Source organism: Notothenia coriiceps, unplaced genomic scaffold, assembly GCF_000735185.1.
Source record: "Notothenia coriiceps isolate Sejong01 unplaced genomic scaffold, NC01 NC01_scaffold00006076, whole genome shotgun sequence".
NCBI lineage: Eukaryota > Metazoa > Chordata > Actinopteri > Perciformes > Nototheniidae > Notothenia > Notothenia coriiceps.
Genome location: NW_011338777.1, coordinates 223,009 through 247,594, shown reverse-complemented (window position 1 = coordinate 247,594; position 24,586 = coordinate 223,009). Strand labels below are relative to the sequence as shown.

Here is a 24,586-nt window from a genome sequence, read left to right as displayed (position 1 = left end):
GCTTCTGGAAGGAGTTCTGCAGCCTCATCGGTGCCACGGTCAGTCTCTCGTCTGGATACCATCCGGAGTCTAACGGCCAGACAGAGCGCCTAAATCAAGAACTGGAGACCTGCCTGTGCTGCCTGGTGTCCCAGAATCCATCCTCCTGGAGCGAGCACCTCACCTGGGTTGAGTATGCACACAACATCCTCCCTACTTCTGCCACGGGCCTGTCCCCGTTTCACTGTGTTTATGGCTACCAGCCGCCACTGTTCCCAGCCACGGAGAGGGAGGTCACGGTCCCGTCTGCCCACGCTCTGCTCAGGCGTTGTCGGCGCGTGTGGGCTGCGGCTAGGAAGATACTCTGCAGGAATGCGCAACTGGTTAAAAGAGCAGCAGACCGAAGACGCCGACCAGCCCCTGTATACCAGCCAGGCCAAAAAGTATGGCTCTCTACACGAGACCTTCCCCTCCACGTACTCTCCCGAAAACTGGCTCCCCGGTTTGTGGGTCCTTTTCCCATCACCAAGGTCATAAACCCAGTCTCAGTGAGACTACGGCTTCCCAGGGCCATGAAGGTACATCCCACCTTCCATGTAGGGAACTAAAACCATTGAAGGAGAGCGCTATGGTTCCCACCGCCAAACCCCCCCCGCCCCCCCGGATGATCGATGGAGGTCCGGTTTACACAGTCAAGACACTATTGGCTAGTCGGAAAAGGGGTAGAGGGCGACAGTTACTGGTTGACTGGTAGGGTTATGGTCCTGAGGAGCGGCAATGGATTCCTTCCCGCTTCATCGTAGACAAAAACCTCATTGAGGATTTTGACCGCCTCAACTCAGAGGAGCCTGGGCCGTCAGGAGCCGTCCCTAGAAGGGGGGGTACTGTCATGTCCAAGAAACTTATAGTGAAAGTTTATTCTTTATGTTAGTTTTGTCATGTCCCTTTGTCTTGTGCTTTATGTCTATGCCCTTAATTATTTCTTCCTCTCATTTCAGGCCTCCACGCTCCCCGCCCCTTTCTGTCTCCTGCGTCCTTGATTATTTTCCCCGCCCTGATTGTTTCCAACTGTGTCCCCTTTACCTGTGTATATATTGTGTTAGCTCCCTCCTGTTAATTGTCAGTTCGTTGTCTCTCGAAGACCTACGTATCGGCTTACCTCACGGACCTTTCACGGACCTATGCTATAGATCACGATTCTAGTTTTCCTCGAAAGAGTGTTTTGTTTTCCTTATTTTATTACTGTGCAAAATTCCAGTAAAGTCTTTATTTTGAAACGCTATCTGAGTCTGAGTTTTGAGTCGTGCAATTGAGTTCATGCCTCAGTGTTCACCCCTTGACAACTAATGGATTTGGTGGTGGCTTTCAGAACCAACATTTAAAAAAAAGTTTGAAGTGGCCGAAAGATCAAAGTATGTTTCAAATCTGCAGTGAGAAAAAAACATTATCATAGTTTTAAGAAACAACAATTGCCTTTGACCACAAACATCTTATTGCACCCATAATTGAACATGTGGCATTGAGAACATTGCATTGATTGATTTGTTATCGCTTTTTTTATTTATTTAAGAGTACATGATCAGCCTGCAGGATTACAAACACCCCTGAAAACCACTACTAGTCCCCAGGAATGATAGGGTGCAGGCAAAGAGTAGCATTTCAATTGATATTTATCTTTTCAAATGATAAAAAAAACAATCCTTCATCTGTTATATAAAATGCATTTAAGTACTTAAGTAATGTCTAACATCCTTGTTTTTGAAATGTCCTGGAGCTTCGAGAAATTAGATCTGTTTTTATCCCCTCTCTCCTAAGAATAGCTGTTCTTGTCTCAGGATGTTTTCATTCTCATCAGAAACCATTAGACGGTAGAAACCCCACATGTCAGATGTATGTGCCTTTAGAGACGTTTCCCTTTGGCAGCACGTCATCAACCTGGTGACACATCCAGTCCCCATCCGCCCTCTTTCATGGACCAAGAGTTTCAAACCGCACTGAAACTTTGGAATGAAAAACAAACTGTCTCCTCAAGCCGGTGATACTGCTAATACATCTCACATTTAAAAGCCTAAACTTAAAAGAAGGGGATGTTCACATTTTATGAACTTTTTGTGAAGCTCACAGGTTCTCTCACAGGGTCTCCATCCCCTTAATAAACAGCAAATCTAATAAATAAAAAAAAAAATAGCCAGCAAGATGCAGAGGCAGGAAGGTCACAGTGCTGCAGGCGCCTCATGGCAGCTGGTACCTTTTGTACCCAGTCTGAGACGATATTGACTGACAGAGGAGTGAAGTGTGTCTCACATCAGCGCGGGTGGGCACATGTGGGTGGCCACCTCTGAAGAAAATGTTTCAATCTTGAAGATCCCATGTCATGGCCATTTCTACTGCTCATATTTCCATTGTTGAGGTCTACTAGAATAGATTTATACTGTGCAATTTTCCAAACTCACATTGGTTTCTCATACAGCATCTCTATATAGTATGTGTATTCACCAGGTATTCACTCTCTGTCCTAAACGGCTTGTTGGAGCTCCTGCCCCCCCTCCCTGTGAGCCCAGTGTGCTCTGATTGATCGGGACGCTGCGAGGCTCGTTGCTGCGATCTGCTGCGAGGAGATACGGCGAGAACAAGCAAAACTCATCCTGAGCACACATAAACACTCACAGCCGAAGTAAAAACAATAAGTGTGGCTTGATATTGAGTAAGAAAAAGGTTTAACGCTGTGAGAATGGGTCTGCGGAGAGCATTTCTCCGCGATCCCAACGTTGTAGTCCGAAAAACGCTTACCCATTTAAACAGTCGTGGTAGATACCTTGTTTGTTTTAAACATCATAAATACACAAACAACAATGAATACTTACAGGTTGTGTACCCGAATCTCCCTCTGGTCCAAACAAAGTAGGAACAGCATCGAACAGCAACAGTGCCCTACGCTGTACACATCCGGCATGAATCGCTGAAAGGTTTGGGAAGCTTTGTTTCGTGAAAGGCTGGCAGAGGGTGTGACCTCTGGGTATTCACACGTCAGAGTACCCAGGAAGAAAATGAGAAATCTCCAACGAGGCGTTGAGGGGCAGCATAGACTGTGTTAGAGTTTTACTCGCTACAGGGTGTACTTTGAGGGTTTTTGACTCTGCAGACCGTTTACATGCATAAAAACCTTCATAACACACAAGGGGACGGGTAATAACCGGAAAAGCATGACATGGGCCCTTTAATGTACCTATGAATAAGTGAGGGTCCATTTCACAGAGATGAGTCAAATACTAATTATGCATAACATCTCATATTCTTGTTATGTTTAATGTTCCTTTTGTGTAATGTTTCTGTGCAAAAGGTGCATAAATGATGTATTTTGAAATGCTCATCAAGCTCCATTGCATTATGCTGTTTAGGTGTTGCTCAATGTCTCGATTTAGGGTGCAGCCTGCACCACCCGTTCCTCTAAAAAGACCACGTTTCTTTTATACTAATCGTCTGCTGAGCCCAAATATAAATGACCAATCTTTAGTGAAGTATTGTTATGGAGAAAGGCTGCCTTGTTATTGCATTGCTCATTTCAGCAAGGAGAAGTGTATATTTTTGTTTATCCGGACTGGGTTTGTAATATTATAGTTAATAGCTTGAGCCAAAAAAAACAAAAACCTAATTATCTTATTCCAGAGAAGGCTGAGATAAACAAATCGAGTGTTCATACATTTTAGGTGAGAGATGAGAGTGAGGAAGCAGGGAGCTATGAGCCTAATGGAAATCACCCCCAGACTCAGTATCCTGAATACATAAGATATAAAATATGTCTCAAGGTCACCAGGTGAAGAAAGTCTGGAAGGTCACAGAAGATTGTAGTCCCAGGACAGCTCCACAGTTAGCACTCTGGAAAGCAATTGTGATATATTTCAGATGTATTATACATTTGAGGTCCCTGAGGTAAGATTAGCTAGCAGTGTGATGGTTGTACTTGAGTGTTGCGCTAATCAATACTAATATATGAAGGACATAAAATGACCAATGTAATGTTAAAGGTGTCATTTGAACGACACTCGACTTTGAAGCTCTACAAAGCGTCTTAGCACCTTTCAGCTCCATGTTTTTACCTCAGTAGTTGATCAAAAAGGTGCTAACATTAGAGTGAATGATGGATTTATGTTTGTCTGGTGGAAAGAAACACAACTCTTAATGAATGCTAATGATGTTTGAGGTCTAATTTGTAAATACTATATTTTATGGACATAAATATCAGTGTGTTGATTTCTGACGCAGAGACTAATCAGTACAGCTTTGAAGGCTCAGTGACATATCATGGTTGTTTCTGCTTGCAAATAAATATGTTTTAACATTCCTGTTTCAGACACTACCAAACGTTACAACTTGAAAAAATGATGTCTCTAGATTACCCTCCAACAAAAGGCAAACAAAATACTCAATTAACGGAATAAACAAGGGACAGACTAAATGAGTGTGTAACCTTTCACTTTAAATTCCTTCTAAATGTGTTAATTAATTCAAAAAGACATCAATTACCTTTTTTCTAAATGACTGGTAATCTCATTACAGTTTTAGTCAGTATCTAACACAATGTCCACTGAGACGGGCTGTCAGCTGGAAGCTACACATCCTGTTCATTTAGACGCACAGCTGTTCAGCCGCCCATCTGTTTGGGCTGCCTCTGTGACTCTGCTGTATTGTGCTGTTTCAATCTGATTCAATGCTCTCCCTTTGAGTCCTGGGGCTCGCCATTAGTTCTCATCAGTCGAGTCGTGGTTGCCTCGATGAATACAGCGCCAGCAAGTAAACTTCTGGGATGTTCATGTGTCCTTTTCAGAGTTTACTCTACCAATCAGGTTTCGGGTCATTGACGATGAACATGATAGAGACAAGTTACTACTTTCATGATGTGGTGCATATGGCTGTGTGGCAGCACCAGTGTGTTCTTTGTTCTGTATTTTGCCACCGTGAACATGAGGTGTGCTGAAGTGGGAGGGAGGCACAATAGGGGGCGTGTCAGTAGTGATTAAGATGACACGGTGCAATGTTAGTGTCGAGGGACGCTGGGAATTGAACTCAGGTGGGGTCAACCGATTCATGTTTGATTACTTTACCACGTGTTTTACAAGACATTAACCCCTCCCTATCCAGCCATGCATTTTATATGCCACTTACGTCACCTGGCACACTCGTTTTTTTATATTTCCCTCCTGTTCTGGTCTTAATTTGATCTTTTTTTTAAGGGCTATTACAATAAAGATATTTTGTTTTGAGAAGTGATAAACTTCTCGTAAAAAAAAAAGTATTTGCTCTTTGGTCATGTAAACTGCATAAAGCATATTTTCGAAACTAAAGGGGACCTATTATCCTAATTTTCAGGTTTGTTTTTTGTGCTTCTAATTTGAGATGTTTGCATGCTTTAATGTTCAAAAAGGTCTATATTTTTCTCATACTCACCCCTTTTCACCCTCTGCTCTGATTGGTTAGCTGACCGTCTCTGTTGTGATTGGCCAATCACTTAGAAATGTCCCGCCCCTTAGCCTAACACATACAATGTGTTGGAAACTCCCTCTGGAGAGAACTTTGGGATTTTAGCCTCTGCAGACCATTTACATGCAAAAAAAACATATAACAGTACTTGAAAAGGAAAACCTTAAAATGCCTAATAAGACCTTTTTAACTCAAGCAATGGCATTCTGCAGGATTTTGTGTTTATCATCAGACAAGACACACACTGATATATCTGCCATAAAAAAGATATATTTGCTGATATCAGCTGTGCTCCAACTTTAGAAGCTAAGTTCAGACATTTTCTAAAATTAACTTTACCAATTAATATTCAGTAGACTAGGGATGTACTAAACAACCTACTCTAGTCTGTAATTCATTTTTATTCTGAATAAAAGTCTGACAACCTGCCAATGGTTATGAATCAACGTATCATTGTATGGTGCCAGCGGGTGTCCAAATAACAACAGATGGAAGACATGCATACCTCCTGAAAGCCGGGTGACCACTGGGAACAGCATGAGGCTGACTGGCTTCTGCACAACACTGATTCACTATCACATTAGTCATTTCAGTTGATTGCAGGAATAGCAAGAAGGCTGGAAATATTGTTGAAATAAATAAATATCCGGAGCAATTTACAGCGTTTCGAGTCCCGTTTGAATTCCAAGAAAAGACAAAGAAATGTATGACAAATAGAAGCTGTGTGTTTGTTTCCAGTCAAGCTTATACTAGGGTTGAAGTAAGAAATAACTTTTTCAGTGGAGAATATTATGTTTTGCCAGAAACTCCCGCAGAGCTGCATTGTTTTCAGTAAGACATACTATAAAGAAAGCGAGTGGACATGCTAACAAGGTCTGCACTACTCGGGTAGTGAAGATGTCGGGGACCAAAGCAGAGAGAAAAAGTCATTATAAGCAGCAACATTTACATTGTGCCAATTATCATGTTTTTTCCTCACATGGAGAAAAACACAGATTTATGGTATTATTAAGTTCACATCTCTTTTCAGATTGTTGTGCTCGTGTGAAATATTTAAAGCCTTTCTCTGGCATCTTGGTGTGTGCTTTTCATCTATGCATTGTCCACATGTGGAGGCGTGATAAGTCCCTGTATATTATTAACAGGAATCCGAGGCAGCAGGTCGATAAAGCACCTGCCCACCAGTGTCCCCCTGAAGTCCTACACACCATCTCCCAGCGCTGCCCTCCTATAGTCATCCATGGTAATCACCGGGATCACATCACAGCACATCCTTAATCATACTGGAGGCGGTTCTAGGAAGCGGAGTACGCAGCCAGTGAACTACTGACCTCTGTGTACCAACTTCTTTCATCTCGGAGCAACAGTATGAACTTCCTCTCCACCAAAAGTCTAATTTAGATCGTTCACGTCACACGATTTCAAAAGGACTGAGTGCTGATATGAATGCGGATCATACGAGGGACTATAAAGCAAACACACATCCTGTTCTCTTTATGCCTTTTTATGGTAGTACAGAAGGTACATGTTTTTGATCTACTACTGTATGTGCCTGTTAGCAGTGGAAGCACAAGATAATCATTTATCAGCCCCACAGCGGGGGAATCTGGAGTGTTACGGTAGCACAGGGGATAGTGCAATAACAAGAAGCATCAGTAAAAAACTAATGAAAAACAAGATAAAATAAGTAAACTTTTAAAACTAAATATAAAAAGAAGACATAGTAAATAATTTAATTCACATGAATAAATAATAGGAAATAATGAGGAAATAACAAATTAGTATGGAATACAGTACAGTCTTAAGGTAGGCTACTTGTTCCATTTTGTTTTAGTATTTCCATTTCACAAACATTTGTTGACAGCTAGGGTGACTATTACTAATAAGATTTTATATATATAAAAAAAATCCAATCACCTTATGAATTGCAAAGCATTATCATTATCTTTTTGGCTTGGGACAAAAATCCGTACTCAATTTTTCAGATTGTTAATAACTGTCAGATTATCCAGATTATTTACAAAAGAAGGCTTGAGTTATAATAGAGAATATTCAACAATCTTGTTATCCTAGGGAGGAAACCTGAGACTCAAGTTTGAAAAAAGACCATATATTTATATAAGAAAAGTTCAAATAAGCTACACCTCAACCAGGACAATTTTAAAATGCTTCTCAGACATCAATGCATCGGAATAAACCAAATATTGTGTTGGTTTTTTAAAAATAAATTAGATCCCCATTCCTTTTTTCTGTACTTTTAAAATAGGATTTGTTGGAGTTTCTGATTCCATCTTCCACAACTGCCTTTTTTCTTCATGTGTGTTGGTGCATTCATATTGACTTGTGTAAAGTTCGAAGCACCAACGTGTGTGTTGATGCAGCTCGGTCCTGTTGAGCGTCAGCAGTGTGTGGTCATCCACTGAAGCCCTTGAGCTAGAATCCAGAAATCTACCCGCCTGACATCACAAACACTTGCATTACAGACGACAACATAAGAAACCTTGAACAAAGACATGACTCATTATCTGAAGCACAAAACAATCAGCGAGAATTTGCAAACATCCCCGCGCCGGAAAATGTGAAATGAAGGTGATTGTAACATCTCCAAGCTTCTGATGTATGCAAAATAGAGAGATAGAAGATAATGAAAGATTAATGAGTAAATCTCTGCCCATGAATATTTAACGAGGGGAAGTCTGTTTAATACATGATCACCCTGTGGAAGGCTTCCTGTACATGCCACCGACTCTTTCCTCGATTCAGAGAGGATGCTTATTAGATTTTCAGGCGGATGGCATTTTCATTGCCCTACTCTCCAATGAGCCTCTTTCATAAATCATTCTATATCACTTTATATTTGGGTTTTATTCCTAGACGCGATACAAACAGAGGAGGGAAAAGTGTCCTCAGACTTTAGAAAAAAACAGGATGATAAATTAAGCTTCCTGGTGGCTTTATTGCTCAGACCTTCGACACAGACACACATATCTTTAATTAAAACGTGCCTTGTTCATACATGTTATTCATGATGAAAAGAGTTCAATCTTAATTACAGAAGCATCTCTCCCAACCACACATCCTCTCGCTGTGCCAGCCGCACACACCGAGCCATCATTTGACCATTTGCATCCTAAATTACTTGCACACTATCGATTCCTGAGCTTTAAGGGCCACACTTGACATAGCATAGCTCTGCAGCTCATAGCTCTAACTGCTTTTGTGACTGACACACGGAGAGGGATCAATGGATTAGTTTCCACCAGATGGGTGTTCTTGGGGGCCGTAGACGTGCCTGTACATGCTAAGAATGGGATTACAGAGAGGCAGACAGGAGCTCTCGGGTCCGGCGGGCGCCTGCCGTCCCATCTCACGGCTCAAGATGGTGACAAATGGAGAACGCTGCCAGCAGAGTGCACTTCCATCTCCAACTCAATCAGCCTGAGTCAACACAGGAAGTCGTACTGTCAATCAGGATCGCACATTTATGCAAACACCCGAATATTGACAGATATCGTCATAACCAGTCACACTGCATACTTTCACATCAGGTTTGATATACACATGCCTTCATTCTTCGAGTGCTACCTTTGTGTGAGTGTAATACTTTGATTCCATTAATCTTTGCCGTATTTCTGTTATGACGTTAGGCTGAGAAAAAATAATGTGTGATGGAGGATCAGCCATATTCCTTACAGCAACAATCTCGATCAAATCTAAGCGGCTCACAGACTTGAGAAATAGGATATATGAGGGACACACGGTTTCCATTTCTCAAACACATCCGTTGCCTGTCAGAATGTTGAGATTATGTAATTACCCAATAATGTACGTAGACATATTTTATCCAAGCTGGTGGTTAGATTTGTCTCTGACAAAGCCTTGGGAGGGTGTTCCTCCATGAAAGATATTTATAGTTCAGAAGAGAGCTGTGCTGCCTGTACAAGGGGAAACCCACAGCTATGTAGATGATGGATGGCTTTAATGAGCGCATTGCATAAATGCAATACCGGCGGGAAAAGTGGGTGAAAATAACATTAAGCTAAATTTGATCTTCTTTTGCATACGAGAACAGAAGATTTAGCACACACATGAATGCATAATTTTATGCACAGAAAATACCCGTGCACACATTTATCCACAGAAGTCCCCCCTCCTCCTCTCCTCAATGTTAAGGCCACCAGCCACACACTTGAACAGTCTCATTTATGATTCCTGTGTTCAACTTGAAGATCACAGAATCTGCGAATGCACAGGTGCCAGCAAATGTAAGCGGCGTAAGTCTTTCCCCCTTCTTGCATGTCATCAAAGTGGTGGTCGGGACTTCCGATTCCCCTCTCTCAATAGCAGGGGATGAATAATGCAGCAGTGCGGGGTTTCCTGCCTGACAGAGTGACTTGATAAAAACAGCTGGGGGAGACCGTGGGAGACGTCACTCCACAGAAAAGGACTGCAGCAGCTAAAAATAAGCACGCCAAAGTCCCAGTAGCTTCTTCCATTCAGAGACAAGCACAGAAAGGGACATGGAGAGAATGCGTTTGAGTGTGGGTCCTTGCAGTTTGTTGTGTGTTTGTGTGTTGGCAAAGTGTACTCCACCTCTGTGCCAACACACACCCGGAGTGATCTGCGGGATGTGTAGGAGAGCCGGAGGCAGCACGGTACACGGCTGGCTCCCAATACAGGAACAAAGGTTTTAGTAAGGCTCTCATCATAATAGGGACAAATAGGTTGTTATACCAACCAAAAGTGTGAAGAGAAAGCAAAGCAAAGCAATACGAAACACGAGTTATTAAATAAATGTGTGTATAACCTAGAGGGGTGTGGACTAGTGTTAAATCTAGGGTTGGGTATGAAAGGGGCAATATTATGCTCATTACAGGTTCTTCTTTGTATGTTGTACCTCTCCTGTAACAGGTTTATGCTTTAATGTTCGAAAAGTGATTTATTTGTCTCATACTGCTCTGTTATGATTGCTGAACCGCTTAGAGATGTCCCGACCATTAGCCTAGCATGTACGCAGTGATGTCACCATGTCGCTGAAGTAAACAAAGGACTATAATTGAGGTGTGTGGGAGAGAAACTCCCTCATGTAGGAACTTTGAGACTTTAGCCCTTGCAGGCCATTAAGTTCCAAATTACATTTCCTAAGGAAGTGTTAAGAAAAGCACTTCTGCTGCTGCCTGTTTTATATAAATCAGTTAATTCACTATCCAGTATTTCTTCCCAGACAAAGCAAATTTGAGAACTTAAATTGGTGTTGAAATCGCCAGAGGAGATATAATGAATGTAAGCTGTCCTCTAAGGATGCATTGAACAACATTAAGACCATCTCTATCTATTCAGTAAAAGAGAGTTAGGGGAAAAGTACTGTTTAAGTATTAATGCTTGTCACGTCCAATGTTGTATGTTGTACCAAATTGAACAATATTGTGGGTTGGGGTACATCAATATCGCTTTTGGAAACCAATCTCCTGAGAAATTAATTTAATTTACAGAAACTCAACAATTTAAACGGGAGAGCATCAACTTTTAACAAATTGTCCATACCTCCATATCTCTCTCTACATTTAAATTCATTTTATGCAGCAGCAAATCTTGTAACCAAGGCTTCTCGTTGATCCGCTGTGGGTGAGATTGTACTTCATTGTTACATCGCTTTTCACATGAGCGTCTGACAAATAAATAAATGTAGATGAAATTCACTCACAGCTCTTCTGCTTCGCAGTTGACATGCATCGTGTCCCGTGATTAAAGTTGCACATTTTCACGAATGGCGGACCACAAAGTAATAACACTTCGACAAGTTCAATTCATGTTAGAAGCATTTCAAATATCATGCAATTTTAATATTTTCATAATCAAACACATTTTTTTAGGATGCCGGGTTCTTTAATATTCGGTATTGAATTTCAGCGTTTTTATTTATTCATATGACGTCAAAACATGTTTTTCTTCAATTGCACCCTTCACAACTAATGTTTATCACAACCAACGTCCATCACAAGTACTCAACTACAGAAAAAGCTGCGTTTATAAAGACTTAAATAGAAAATAAACGATCCAAGCTCTTAATAGGAGGGTTTTATCCTTCCTCAGGTATAACGACGTTACTCTTGCCAAACAGCAGGGACATTTCCCCTGATAGATGCCCTTGTCAGGCTCAGTGCTTCAGGATGTGAAGGCACAACTAGCTGCTAATCAAACTTTCTCAGAGGCAAGCTGAGATGGGTAGGAGATACTCTTTGAACGCCAGGAGCAAATTGTACTCACTTAAGCGTGATGTATTTTCAATGGCATCATTGAAACAGCCTATTAGTCACCCGGTATCAGCCAAAGAGACTGCGAGGAGCTGCTTTAGACACTGATAACACATAACCTGCATGCTCTGTCAGAACTGAGTAAAGAACAGGCCTTCAGCTTTTGGTTTTTCATTATATATATTCTCTCAGAGGCATCAGTGCACTCTGTGTTGGGTGTTAAGCTAATTGCCACTTGTTGAAAGTCCACAGTGCAGTTTAGTGGAACCAAACCATCTGTAATGAATACAACTATCTATTCATGCTGCATGTAATTGTCAATTTTAATTAGGCAGCTATATAATCGTATCATCCCGACACATTGTTTTAGATTATTACTTCCAATTTGCAAAGCTTTCATTAAACTGATGACATTAAAGTCGCATTTAGCTATATATTTTTGTATTTAAATTGATGCATCTTTGTGCCACTTTTAGCCCAATGCAGTGATTTGACAGCCCACACAACTGTCATTGCTTTTAGACAAAGAGGCATTCACAAGCTCAGAGAAGTGCCTTTACATTCCCTGCCCATAACAACGGAGAAACAAGGTAAAACGGTGCCTAGTGAAAGAGTTCAAATTAGTTCAGAAAGTATGTAACCTTATTGAGCAAATGCTTTACTATACAAATATTTTACCATAGCATCTGTACCTCAGTGTTTTTTCTCAAGGCTGTCTCTCATTTGTCTGTCTGAAAAAGTAATCGTTCATTCAATGGTAAAACTGTCATTATGTTGACATCACAAAGAGAAATAACTTATTCTGTGTTTGTTTGTGCCAATAATGAACTACATTTGACTGTTTTTCTTAAAAGCAACCACCTCTCACCTTTGCCTCTCTCCAACATTCCCGCAGAGTGTTTGATGGCATGCTAACGATCAGAAAGACGGAGAGCACATGAAAAACAACCTTGGATAACACAAGAGATCTGTAATGCATGAGACGAGCGTGAGAGGCATTAACTCAAAGGTCAGCCCAAGTGTCACAAATCCACATTTCACTGAGCAACCTTGACTGAAACATCTTCAGCAGACTTTAATTGGAATCTTGAAGAACTTGACCAATGGGTCTGCCAAACGTATCATTATTATATCTGTGAGATCAGCTGGTTTCTGGTAGTTAAATGGGTTTAAGGGGTGATTGCAACTCAAAACCTCTGTCTAAATTAGGCTGGGTCACACTAAGCTGACCTTTACTGCAGTGTTAGCCCTTTTACTTATTCAGAAATATAGAAATAGCAGCACATCTCAACCTGGCACACGATTGTCATGGCAGCTACGATCAAAGAAAAAGAGACTGTAAAGTTTGGATGTGAATCATCTTACACTGTTACTGTATAATGTTTTGTGTAACTTGCTGCTGTTAAATACCGTCAAACCATGTGCAATATATACTTTATATACATATGCCATCTTTAATAACTGTAATATATACCGCGCTGCTAAATCCTAAGAACTGCTACAGGATTTGATTTGTAGATTTGATTTGTTTTTGATCTGTATTTTTGAAAATTATGTAACTTTTTATCTTTTTTTAGCATATTGTTTATTGTTTATTATATTATAACGTAGTACTTTTTTAACGCATTTAAGATATGCAACACTTAGCTGTCTGTGGCTCTTTCCTGCTGTAACGCTGCAAATGTCGCTCTGTGGGACTAATAAAGGGATTCTGATTCTGATATAATGACAACCTGACAGACAGGAGTTATTTCTGTTAGATAGGGGTAAGAAAAGTCACAATAAAGCTTTCAAAAGAAGTTCCATAGTTACCACGTTTTTATATCTGTTAATCTGTTAGGGCTCTTCTTTGTTTCCTTTTTAAAAGATGGGTTGTTTATGTATTTGCATAAACAACATGAGGGCGGTATGTCTTGTAGCGTTCGCTTTGCATTTCCCCTCTCAGCTCAAACTCCTCAATGGGGAAATAAGTCGAGTAAAACTCAACCTCAAGATTACTTTGGGGCCCTTTTGGTCTCACACTACTCTGAAGTAGATTCCAATACATGCAGGTTATATTCATTCATCTCTTTGTGTACAGTCCTGGTTATGAAGCAGATTACTCCAGTGCGCCAGAGGGATAATAACCAACAGTTATGACATACAATTTAATGTGAAACTGAGTATCACTCTGAGGCTGAGAGAAAATAAAGTTGGCAAATAAACTGCTTCACACGGGCTACGAGTAGTCCCTGACCAACAACAGCATGTTAATATTTAGGTCATGTTCAAACAGAAAACAACACTGCTGTAAAAAGAAAGGGACAATTGGTTTGGAGAGGTTGCCATAGGTACCAGCTAGAAGAGGTAATACAATCCAAGGAGCCCAATTCTAGTGATAGATTCAGGAGTAAAAAGCCATCAGACACTACAATACTTCACAGCTTTTCATATAAAAAAATCTATTTCCCATCTATTCATGTTACAAGCTGCTGAACCAGAAGTGTTCTCCCTACCGGCTAATGCAGTGTTGCTGTATGATGTTACATTAAGGGATACATTGATCAGTGTTTTCTTTTTCGATAGTGATGTAGCAAAAGCTTTGTTATTCCTACAGCTCTCGCCTAATCACTTCACCTATATACCACTTCATCTTTTTCTTCTGTTTTCCTCACAGACCCAAACCAACCTACAGATCCTCAACCTTTCATTAGTTAGATGTACAGTTGGTCCTCCATCTTTGAGCTTTTAGCAAGCTTTGATGAAAAACATCTTCTAACATCTATCCACCAGCTTCTGCCGACAGTCTCCAATTAAGAGAACAAGGGATATTGAAAATCTTGATATGCACATCTGAGTCACTTTCAATTATTACTGTGTGCTCATAGCTAAATGTTTAACAAGTAGCAACGAGTTCTGACTTCTAACATTTTAATAAATCCATTTTTTAGTAACTCAAATAGCTTTGTCATCAATTACAGGTTTACACGAGTAAGTGTCATGAATGTTGGCAGGAGCTCGACGGCACCTCAACACACTGTATTGTTGCATCACAAGTCTCATTGTCTTATTCAAATTGCCAAGAGTCATCATTGAATTGATGGAGGATTTGCTTAAAACATGGCCTGCCCTGTAACATTGAGTCATTTATTCTTTAGGGATACACATTCTGTTGACATAGTGTGCTGAAAAAAGCTGGGGGTGTACATTTTGTATCTTGTCTCTATGTCTTATGTTGGTGTGATACAATGCAATGACAAATACCCACCCACAGCTTATCGTGAGTTATTGCTTAAGTATATACTGTGAGTCAAGCCAACAACTGGTGCTCAATGCAGTGTGATTAAATAGACAAGCGGCATATATTGACCTGTTTCCTGTGTGTTTTTACACAGGGCTCGGGACCTACTTCGAGGTAAACATAGTTTGGTCCCATTTTCTCGGTTGCATAATCCTTTCTACTTCCCGCCACGACATATTCTACAAATCAGCAAAAAATGCAATTCCCTTAGTCATCTTTTTGTTGCCTGTTAATGCAATATCTGTTTATTCATATTTTATAACCTCGTAAGCTCGGATTCAGTGGAAAAGGCCCTCGAGTTAAATTTATTCCAGTTAATTTGACTGTGCTCTGAACTATGCCGAGTGCGTGTGGGGCAGACAGGAAAGAGAGGAACATATAGACAATAATGAATCCAGCTGTCACATGAGAACAATTATGTGTGGTGTTCTCCTCCCCACATCCATACATGATGATTCACATGTTAACTCTCAACTGCAGGCAATCCCTGAGCCTTCTCTCCATTTCTACAACCATCTTTCATTCTAATGTGCGCCATTCGTTTTATGGCAGCCTCTCAATTATTCAGTACCGTCAGCTCAATCCATATGTGCATGTACGTGGTATGCTCGCATGTGGGCTTTTTGTGCATTTGTATGAGCATACACTATAGGCACGTGTACATCTGGTAGACTAGGGAGAAAAGAGAAAGCGAGAAATTGAAAGGTGAAGGTGCATTGAGGCTAGATTTCTACTCTCGTCTGTGCAGTAAAAAATTCATTCCACCGTTGGATTTATTCTTCCTGTGTATTAGAAACAGACTTGGACCTCATGTGACCCCTGTGTACTGAACCACAGCGCAAGTAACACTATGCCTTCTATTACTGCAATCACCTTTTCACCGTGAACATGTATCTTCCCCAGGATTTCATACAACCAACAGAGAGGTGGGAATGTAATATGACACTGAGTTGGCAGCAGCTGAGAGGTTACAGAAGAGAACATCTGAACAAAAAGCTGTCAGTTTAAATTCTTGTACTGGTGAGGAATTTCTTTGCAGGAAAAGTTGAATGCTTATTTTACTTCTGAGCTCTGGCGTGCCTTTAAAAAGGTTGTTTGAGTGCTTAGAGTAGCTGCCTCTGCAACATGCTGCCTGGTGGTCAGTAGCAGCAGAGGCATAAGCAGAATACTATCTAATATAAAAGCAGGCAGCAAAACCACATGTAAAAGTGTTCAATAACAGTAGATTAGAATCTTTAATGACCACACAGCCAAGCTGGTGGAATTCGTGTTCAGTGCAGATTATTACAGCTTGTTCCATACAATTCAACATACAATAAACAGAAAATAAAAAGTACAACAACCATGTAAAAAGTCCTACAATTACATCTAAAATCTTAATTGATTAAAACATCTCTAAGCGGTTGACCAATCACAATGCGGTCCGCTAGCTAACCATCAGAGCAGACTGGGCTCTGGTTTCAGACAGAGGGTGAAAAAAGGTGCTGCAGCACAGGCAGTATGAGAAGAATAAAGACCTTTTTGAAAATTAAATTATTGAAACAACTCCCAGTGAAGGCTCAAAATACAAATATTAACCTGAAAATGAGCATAATGTGGCCCCTTTAACTGCATGATGATAATGTGTTGAATCACATACCACTGGTACTGATGTGTCTGCACTTCATTTCCAATACTCTTGTGTACTAATAGCGCTTTAAAAAGACTGGTTCACTCATATGTGCAGCCTATCCCCCATGAAGCCTTCACTTGTACCCTTTACCTTGCCTGAAGCCCGGTTACTTTACTCTGGAATAAACTCTCACTGCACACTTTGGAAACAATCTATGTTGACACTTTGAAATCCAGCCAGGCTGAAAACACATATTTTTTTCTGTTGTTGTTTTTACTTAAGTGTAGAGAATCTCTCTGGGTTACAAGAACTTAAAAAAACTGAAATGTAAGTTAAATATAGCCATTACTTTATCTCTGGTTTCATTCATAACATGCAGGCAATATTGCAAATCAATGAGTATAGCTGCTCTGTTCATTCTTAGCAGTACATGAGCAGCTACAGACATTCGTTCATGCTTTATGAAAAACAACAAATACATGTAACTACATATATCCTGGTAGAATATTTGAACCATGTGTCCTGCCTCGAAAAGCATCAAATCATTGCAAAATGATTCAAAATGTGTGAGCCAATGTTGGCCTTTATCTCTCCTCAGACCTGCTGTGTTTATGAAACATATATAGATAATTTTTAGACAGAGACCTTGACACAAAATGTACATACATGCTTGTATTTCACCTTTGAATATTGCTCATACAGTTGATCCCACACAGGAGACATCTGGACACTATGCTGAATGCACAGCCTTATTCATATATTTTCAGCAAACGCTTCAATTATTTAACCGTAGTGCTATTTATGGGACGAATGCCTTCTTCAAATATGCATGATGTTTCTATAAAGGATTTGATGTCTCCTTTGCTTCTGTGAGTGGAAGAATCCTGTGACAGCAGATCGCGTTGGGCAAGAAAACACAAATAGTAAAAGACAAGAGTGAGGTCTGTGTGTCAGGGTCTTGGTTTATTTCTGGAGGAAGAGTGTTGGCTTGCGTGACCCGCTCGGAGCACAGTGTGCTGATGGAGCTGACGCTGTAGACGGGTCCGTAATGTTCAGGGAAAACTCAACAGCTAGAGCGCAGGAACCTGAACTGAACCAGCTGGGTGTCACAGATACGTTACATTAGGAAACAAGGGTGGGAAGATTAGCAGTATGTTAAGAAAAAGCGGGTACTTTAATGCAGTTGTAAACAAAGTTATATCAAGGGCTAAAAAGAGCCTGGTTAAAAACTCAATTTTTTTATTCTAAGTATGATGAGATAATTAATTCCTTGTTACTGCAGCTTTAACAGCTTTATTAAAAATAAACAATGTGTGATGTTTGGTTTCGTCTACAGTAACTGTAGTCTAGTCAACAATCCATGATGCCCTTACTTAATTTTATAAACATATTTTGATTTTGTTACTCTCTAAAACACACAATTGATTCATCCCATTATGAAAGCTTTCCGCAGCCTCTTGTCCCTGGTGGGGTGATAAAATATATTTCCCTAAAAAGAAATTGCTTAGAAAACAACAATATTTCAGCTGTTCTGAATTACTTTCCTACCGTGGCCTCTTTAAAGTTTCATATCACATCATCATGTTGCAAAGGACGACATAAAAGCAGCCTATAAAATCATATTTCAAGTGAAGAACAGCGTGTCTATGATCTTATTTTCTTAAACCGTACAAGGGAGAAGTTGTCGGGCCATTTTCGGCTTCCTGCCTTTTATGGAGAACATTTCCTCTGTGAGTTTTTTTTAACAAGTTAATACTGTTATACAACATGGAGATATATCTGCTTTAAAGAAGATTGCAGATTGAACTTAGAGCAGAAAATGGTTGCAATGAAAATGAGAACAGGCAAGTTAGTATGCAAGGCAATAACAAAAATGACTAAACAGGAAAAGGAAAGGGGAAAACACCTAAATGTATCGGTAGAAAATCTCTCTGAAACTTTCAACTTTATGTATCCTCATTTGGCCAAGTGTTCACACTACAGGCCACAATGATATGGTAAGTGATTTATTGCGAGTGTGTTGCAGAAAAACACCAGAGCAATGACCACTTAATACCACTTGTGATGTTAAAATCAATTTAACATCACCACCTCACTGCAAAGCTTTTCTCACTTCCTCAGCAATAATAACTCCTTGCTGTGTGCAGTTAACTCTCACCCTCCTACAGTGTGTATTAATATTCAAAGTGATTTTGTCACACATGGGGCCCTCGCTCCATGGAGGAAGATTGTTAGTTACTGAACCTGTTTTTTGCACATTGAATCTGAGTCTTTTCTTCTTGCAACAAACGTTAAGAATGTAATCAAAAGATTTCTTGAAAAAAAAGTTGTTGGGTTTCAGATGGCGATTTGTAAAACCTGTATTGAACCAAAGCTCGCTAAAAAAGTGCACTGTAAGCCTTTACTGTTAATTTATGGTGAATTTTCAACGTTAACATACTGTTTTTATGTAACACAGCTCTCAACTGTTATTTGCAAAGCATTGTGGGATTGTCAATTGCAATTAACAGCACATTGACCGTGAACTCTATGTTAAGGTTAAATAAAGGTAAACTATAGTATTTTTTGGAAATCGGGAACTGGAGCCAATACGCCTGCAACTCAGAGGCACGCTTCTCATCACCATCAACCCTCTGGAGTCCTGGGGCTAATTTGGGTGTTTTCACATACTTTTAAATTGTCTTTCTTAACCCCATTTACCCATTTAAGAAATGTTTAACATGTCAATATTTTGGATCTTATGTAACCTCATCATGTAACCTGATAGTTATTTATTTTATTTGAATTCTATGTCAAAGTCTTCGTGTTAGACAACACCGACTACAAACGCTTCCGAAACCAAAACTTGCCTCGATCCTAACTCTTTTAACCTGGATAAAAGGCCAGTCATATGTCATGTGATCATGTGAAAATGTTTCTTGGAGAAAGTCAGAGGAACTGTCAACTTCCATTTCCTATGTTCCTGCACCAGTAAACAAGTGCATCAGCGGCGTGCTTCAGGACTCTGAGTAGGTGTAAGAGGTGCTGAGGGCTTGTGAGTCATCCACTAGTCCATCTGAAATGCCTGACCAAGCTCCTCCACTCCCCATCCAGAGGCTCCATCTGTGGGCCCCGTGGGCCAGCTGCTGGCCTCTCTCACGCTCCTTCAGCCCAAGCTGCTCAGGCTCGGTGCTCCAGTCGTAATCCTTCCCCTGCCGGCTCATCTCTGCATGCCTGGATCGCGAGCCTGGAAACTCGACAGACTTCAGTTAACTCCATAGCATGCCCACGCGAACCGAGCCCCTGCAGCGCAAACATTTGGAGGAAAACACGCACCTGTCTAACTCTGTGCACCTCAGAGCATGTGAATGACAGTGTGAGATAGGAAATAAAGGAGAAAGCACAGTATGAGCTGAAAATATGGGCTTCTGCTACAAGCTGGGAAAGGGGAAAGGGGGGAAGATTATTATTATTATATTTTATCACGCTACAATGTGAACATGCTGTGGTGTTGCATAAGGCTGTGTGCTCATTAGGGGTTCAATATATTCTTGAAGTAGCAACTTTTAAAAGTATGCTGCATTTGTATTCGACTATTTGATGATGAAAAATAAATAGATAAACACTTTCTGCTTACACTTTCCCTAAAACGTTATTCTCAAATGTTTTTTCGATTTAAAAATTCAGTAAGCTTGCTTGAGAGCTAGAGTCAGATATGTCAGATGACAGAGCATCCGCAAAACTTCAGACCCGACCAAATTAAATTGCATTTCATCTGCATAATGTTAGCTCCTTTGCATAGGACCTCCTGCCTGTCGACTGTCACGACTCATCCCATTTTACATCACTTTGTAATTCAGCCTCAAGGAGCAATCCTTAAAATAGTTTTCAAAGAGCTGGTTGCTTGAATTTTCTGAATCAAGCTGTGACTTTTGATGCCTTTCTAAACCAAAGAATTTATGCAGTTGCACAATTAAAGGTTGTGCTTTACCCCTGTGTGTTTACTAGGCCCATTGATTTTAAATGCATACTGATCAGCGAGAGCAGGGGTTCACTGTAGCAAAGTCAGCAGGGCCAGACTCTAAATCAATATATAAATTATATAAGAGACGTTGCTTAGTGATTTGTTGGCTGGTTCCTGGAATTGTTCATATCCTACAGGTGGAATTACAATTTAATTTCACAAGCCTATATCATTTAAGAGGTTAACTCCTCATTAATGCTGATCTTTTTTGGTGTTAGAAGGAGAGGAATGGTTTTCCCAGTTTTAGATGTTTTAATAATTCATCGGTGACATGTCCCAAGGAAATTAGTCTTTTTTTTAATATATCCCTAATGGCCCACTTAAAGGTTATGTCTATCAGATGGCTCTAACTGGAGACAGTCTGGCATTTTAATCAGCAGAAGAGATGGTAGACTATGTTGGTTTTTTTTCAAACTAATTCCTATTTCATTGATTACTTGTAAAAATTGCTTCTGTCTTGCGTGTGACTCTGCAGAGCTGTTATAAGTGAAGATGAATCACACGGACAATCAGTTTTACCTGAGTCTTAGTGAGGAATGTTGATCAGGGAAGCTTAAGCGCATACTTGTACACACCCCAATCTACGTATCTCAATACAGGAAGGAAACATTTTTTTTTTTTTTACTTTCACAGCAGTTGATTAACGTCAGAAAAAGATTGTCAACTAATTCAAAACCGTAACCCTCCAAAGCATTTGATAGGACCTGCTTATTATATTTTTCAATCCCAAACCTAACCATCCACGTGGCCCATGTGACCCCCCACGCGTCTAAAGTTTAACCAACAACTCTGTTTGCTTCACTTTGACTTTCATAACATACAAGAATGCATCTGACATAAAAATGCTGCCGGTGAATGAGCCCCATCTGAAACCTCAGTACTCTGACCATGATCCTGTGATACAGCGTTCTCTATGTAAACGCCACGTTGTGTTTTCAAGACCATATTTCGTATATCCCAAGGATGAACTTCCTGTCTAGAGAGATACTATTTTAGTGAATTAAAAGCAAAATGTAACTGGCAAAACAAATGAGTAGTCCTTAAATGTATTTTCTAAGCTCATACACATACTTGTATATAAACCCATCAATTCCCAAGGACATTTTCCACAACAGCTTCTAATTATTAAAAAATACTCACACATATGCATCTCTTGACATTTGTATGTGTTCGCCATTAATCGCCAAGAGAAAGTCCCCATATTTCTTGCGGGTAATGAAGGTGCTTATTATTTCCCATGACTTCCGACACCACAACCATTATCGTTATTGTCTTCCACGTCGTGTCGACTAAAGTTCCAGAAATTCTAAACTTCTCTTTGTCTCATTAAAATGTCGTTAGTTTTGAAAACTTGTTTGTCAACTGCTCTTTGTCTGCAGATGGCCAGAGTCAATAGGCCACATAAATGTGTAATATCCCCGTCACCCTCGGGAGAGTGATAATGTCAATCGTTTGATGCCGGGGATATAGCAAGATAAATCAAGGAATGGGGGTGGTAATGAAAAAAACATAAGAGCCTTGTAACAGATGACCTCTCAGAGAAAGGGCATAAGAAAGCTCCCGTTTTGAACATTTCATCCTCTCTGGGAAACAATGCGTGACAGCTTGGAGGCACCGGGTCTTGACAGCAAATACTGCATGTGCATCTTCTTTTTTCATAAGGATAGCACAGGTGTGAATGTTGCTGAAGTGTCTCATAATCTGATTATTCAGGGGTAACTCATACATATTGTAAGAAGAGAGAATCATATAAGGAGAGAATCCTTTAGTAGGGTTCAGTACAAAGAGGAGAGGAAGCCCAGCTACAAAGCACTGAGTGAGACCGAGGGACAGATGAGGACTCAAGTGTTATTCAGCTCCGTTCACCATCTGGTTCTTCCAGACGGGTTAAGGCAGAGGCATATGGAGCAGGATGAGAGGATGACGCCGTATTTGAATTGATAATGCTCGCACGCTCTGCCAACTTGTGTGTTCATGAAACCACTTCGATGTTTCAGTGCACTCTTTAACAACATATTGACAAAGTAACCCATGGAGCTTTAAGTTTATTGGACGCCAGGATTGTGACACATGAGCAGAGGATCCACACATGTAAGAAAAAAAGCTGAGGTGAGATCTAATCTAAAAGGAGTAACAGCAATGGCATGTTGAAAGGTCATGTGCGCACTTCTTTCCCATGAGCCTCACTGACATGGACGAAGAACCTCGTCTGGACAGCCAATCCTTTCACACGCTGACTAATCAATGGATGTCAAGTCTTTTCCACCAGTGAGATATTTCCATCACTCTGCCCGTCACATATTCAAATATTTATGCACACATCCACTCTCCAACCTGTGCAACTGAGCTGACATAATGGACTGTATAGTGGGAAAACATAGGAATCTGCATCAGCGTGTGAGGAAATGTTTTTTTCTCCCAGGTATTCCTGGCATGATGGCAGGTCTTTCAGTCTAGAATTATGTATAGCGTAACCTGCATTTTTAAATGTGTGCAGGTAGTACTGAAAAGTTGTTCTGGTGGTTGTAACTTATCTGGTTTTAACCTCTGAGGTTTACTGTTGATCTCAATTACTACTGCTGGAAAATAAATCGGACGGACAGACGTGCAATAGATGCCGTGTGTAAATCGAAGAGATAATAAATGTACTGTACAACATACAGTGGGACAAAAAAGTATTTAGTCAGCCACCAATTGTGCAAGTTCTCCCACTTAAAAAGATGAGAGAGGCCTGTAATTTTCATCCTAGGTATACCTCAACTATGAGAGACAGAATGAGAAAAAAAAATCCAGAAAATCACTGTCTGATTTTTAAAGAATTTATTTGCAAATGATGGTGGAAAATAAGTATTTGGTCAATAACAAAAGTTCATCTCAATACTTTGTTATATACCCTTTGTTGGCAATGACAGAGGTCAAACGTTTTCTGTAAGTCTTCACAAGGTTTTCACACACTGTTGCTGGTATTTTGGCCCATTCCTCCATGCAGATCTCCTCTAGAGCAGTGATGTTTTGGGGCTGTCGCTGGGCAACACGGACTTTCAACTCCCTCCAAAGATTTTCTATGGGGTTGAGATCTTGAGACTGGCTAGGCCACTCCAGGACCTTGAAATGCTTCTTACGAAGCCACTCCTTCGTTGCCCGGGCGGTGTGTTTGGGATCATTGTCATGCTGAAAGACCCAGCCACGTTTCATCTTCAATGCCCTTGCTGATCTCACGATACATGGCCCCATTCATTCTTTCCTTTACACCAGGGGTGGGGAACCTTTTTCCTCTCAAGGGCCATTTCAATTTTTTCAACATCCTCCGCGGGCCGTACAAATTATTGATCTCTGCTTAAAAGTACAACAATCACAGCCCATTCATTTGGCCTTTCTTTCATTCTGTGCAAAGAAAAANTGGAAGTAAGATGTAATGATAACCACCACGAGACAATGTCTTTTCACTTATTCAACCAGGGAAACCCCAAAAATGAGTGGATGTTGGGGCTGAGTTAAAATAAGTGAAAAGACATTGTCTCGTGGTGGTTATCATTACATCTTACTTCCAAAAGGCTCTGTTTGGTGAGTCACTTTAAACAACAGCCGCCCATCGAGAGCACTCGCTTCAAGAGGCTGGGGTAGAGGTTTAGTTTTTACGTCCCATTTCTTAACTAAACCCCAATCCATAAGACTTTCGTCCGCCCCTGAGTCAATGAGAACACCATGAGTAACTACATTGTCTCTGATTTTTACCTGGATCCGGGTCAGGGTGCAAGGAGGAAAGTCAGAGGAAGAGATCCGGCTCACCAACGTACTCCTCTTCATTGGTGAGCCTCCTCTTTTACCGGACAAGCCGCTTGTGGGTGTCCGCGCTGCCCGCAGTAGAAACACAGACCCTCCTTGAATCGACGCTGACGTTCTGCCAGCGACAGCTTGGCGCGGCCCATCTGCATTGGCTCCTCCACGGAGCCAGGGGGGCGCTGTTGTCCGGAACGCAG

At 40.7% G+C, this 24,586-nt stretch overlaps 1 protein-coding gene across 1 annotated transcript in view; it reads right to left on the bottom strand.

Annotated features, from left to right (window-relative positions):
• LOC104943421 (uncharacterized) overlaps positions 1 to 24,586 on the bottom strand; it is a 63,975-nt gene that overhangs the window by 36,231 nt on the left and 3,158 nt on the right. The window contains exons 2-5 of the mRNA XM_010768808.1: positions 17,412 to 17,417; positions 5,278 to 5,293; positions 460 to 568; positions 164 to 343 (exon numbers count right to left, since the gene is read on the bottom strand). Coding sequence (XP_010767110.1) covers positions 164 to 343; positions 460 to 568; positions 5,278 to 5,293; positions 17,412 to 17,417 — 311 coding nt within the window. The remainder of the gene's footprint in view (positions 1 to 163; positions 344 to 459; positions 569 to 5,277; positions 5,294 to 17,411; positions 17,418 to 24,586) is intronic.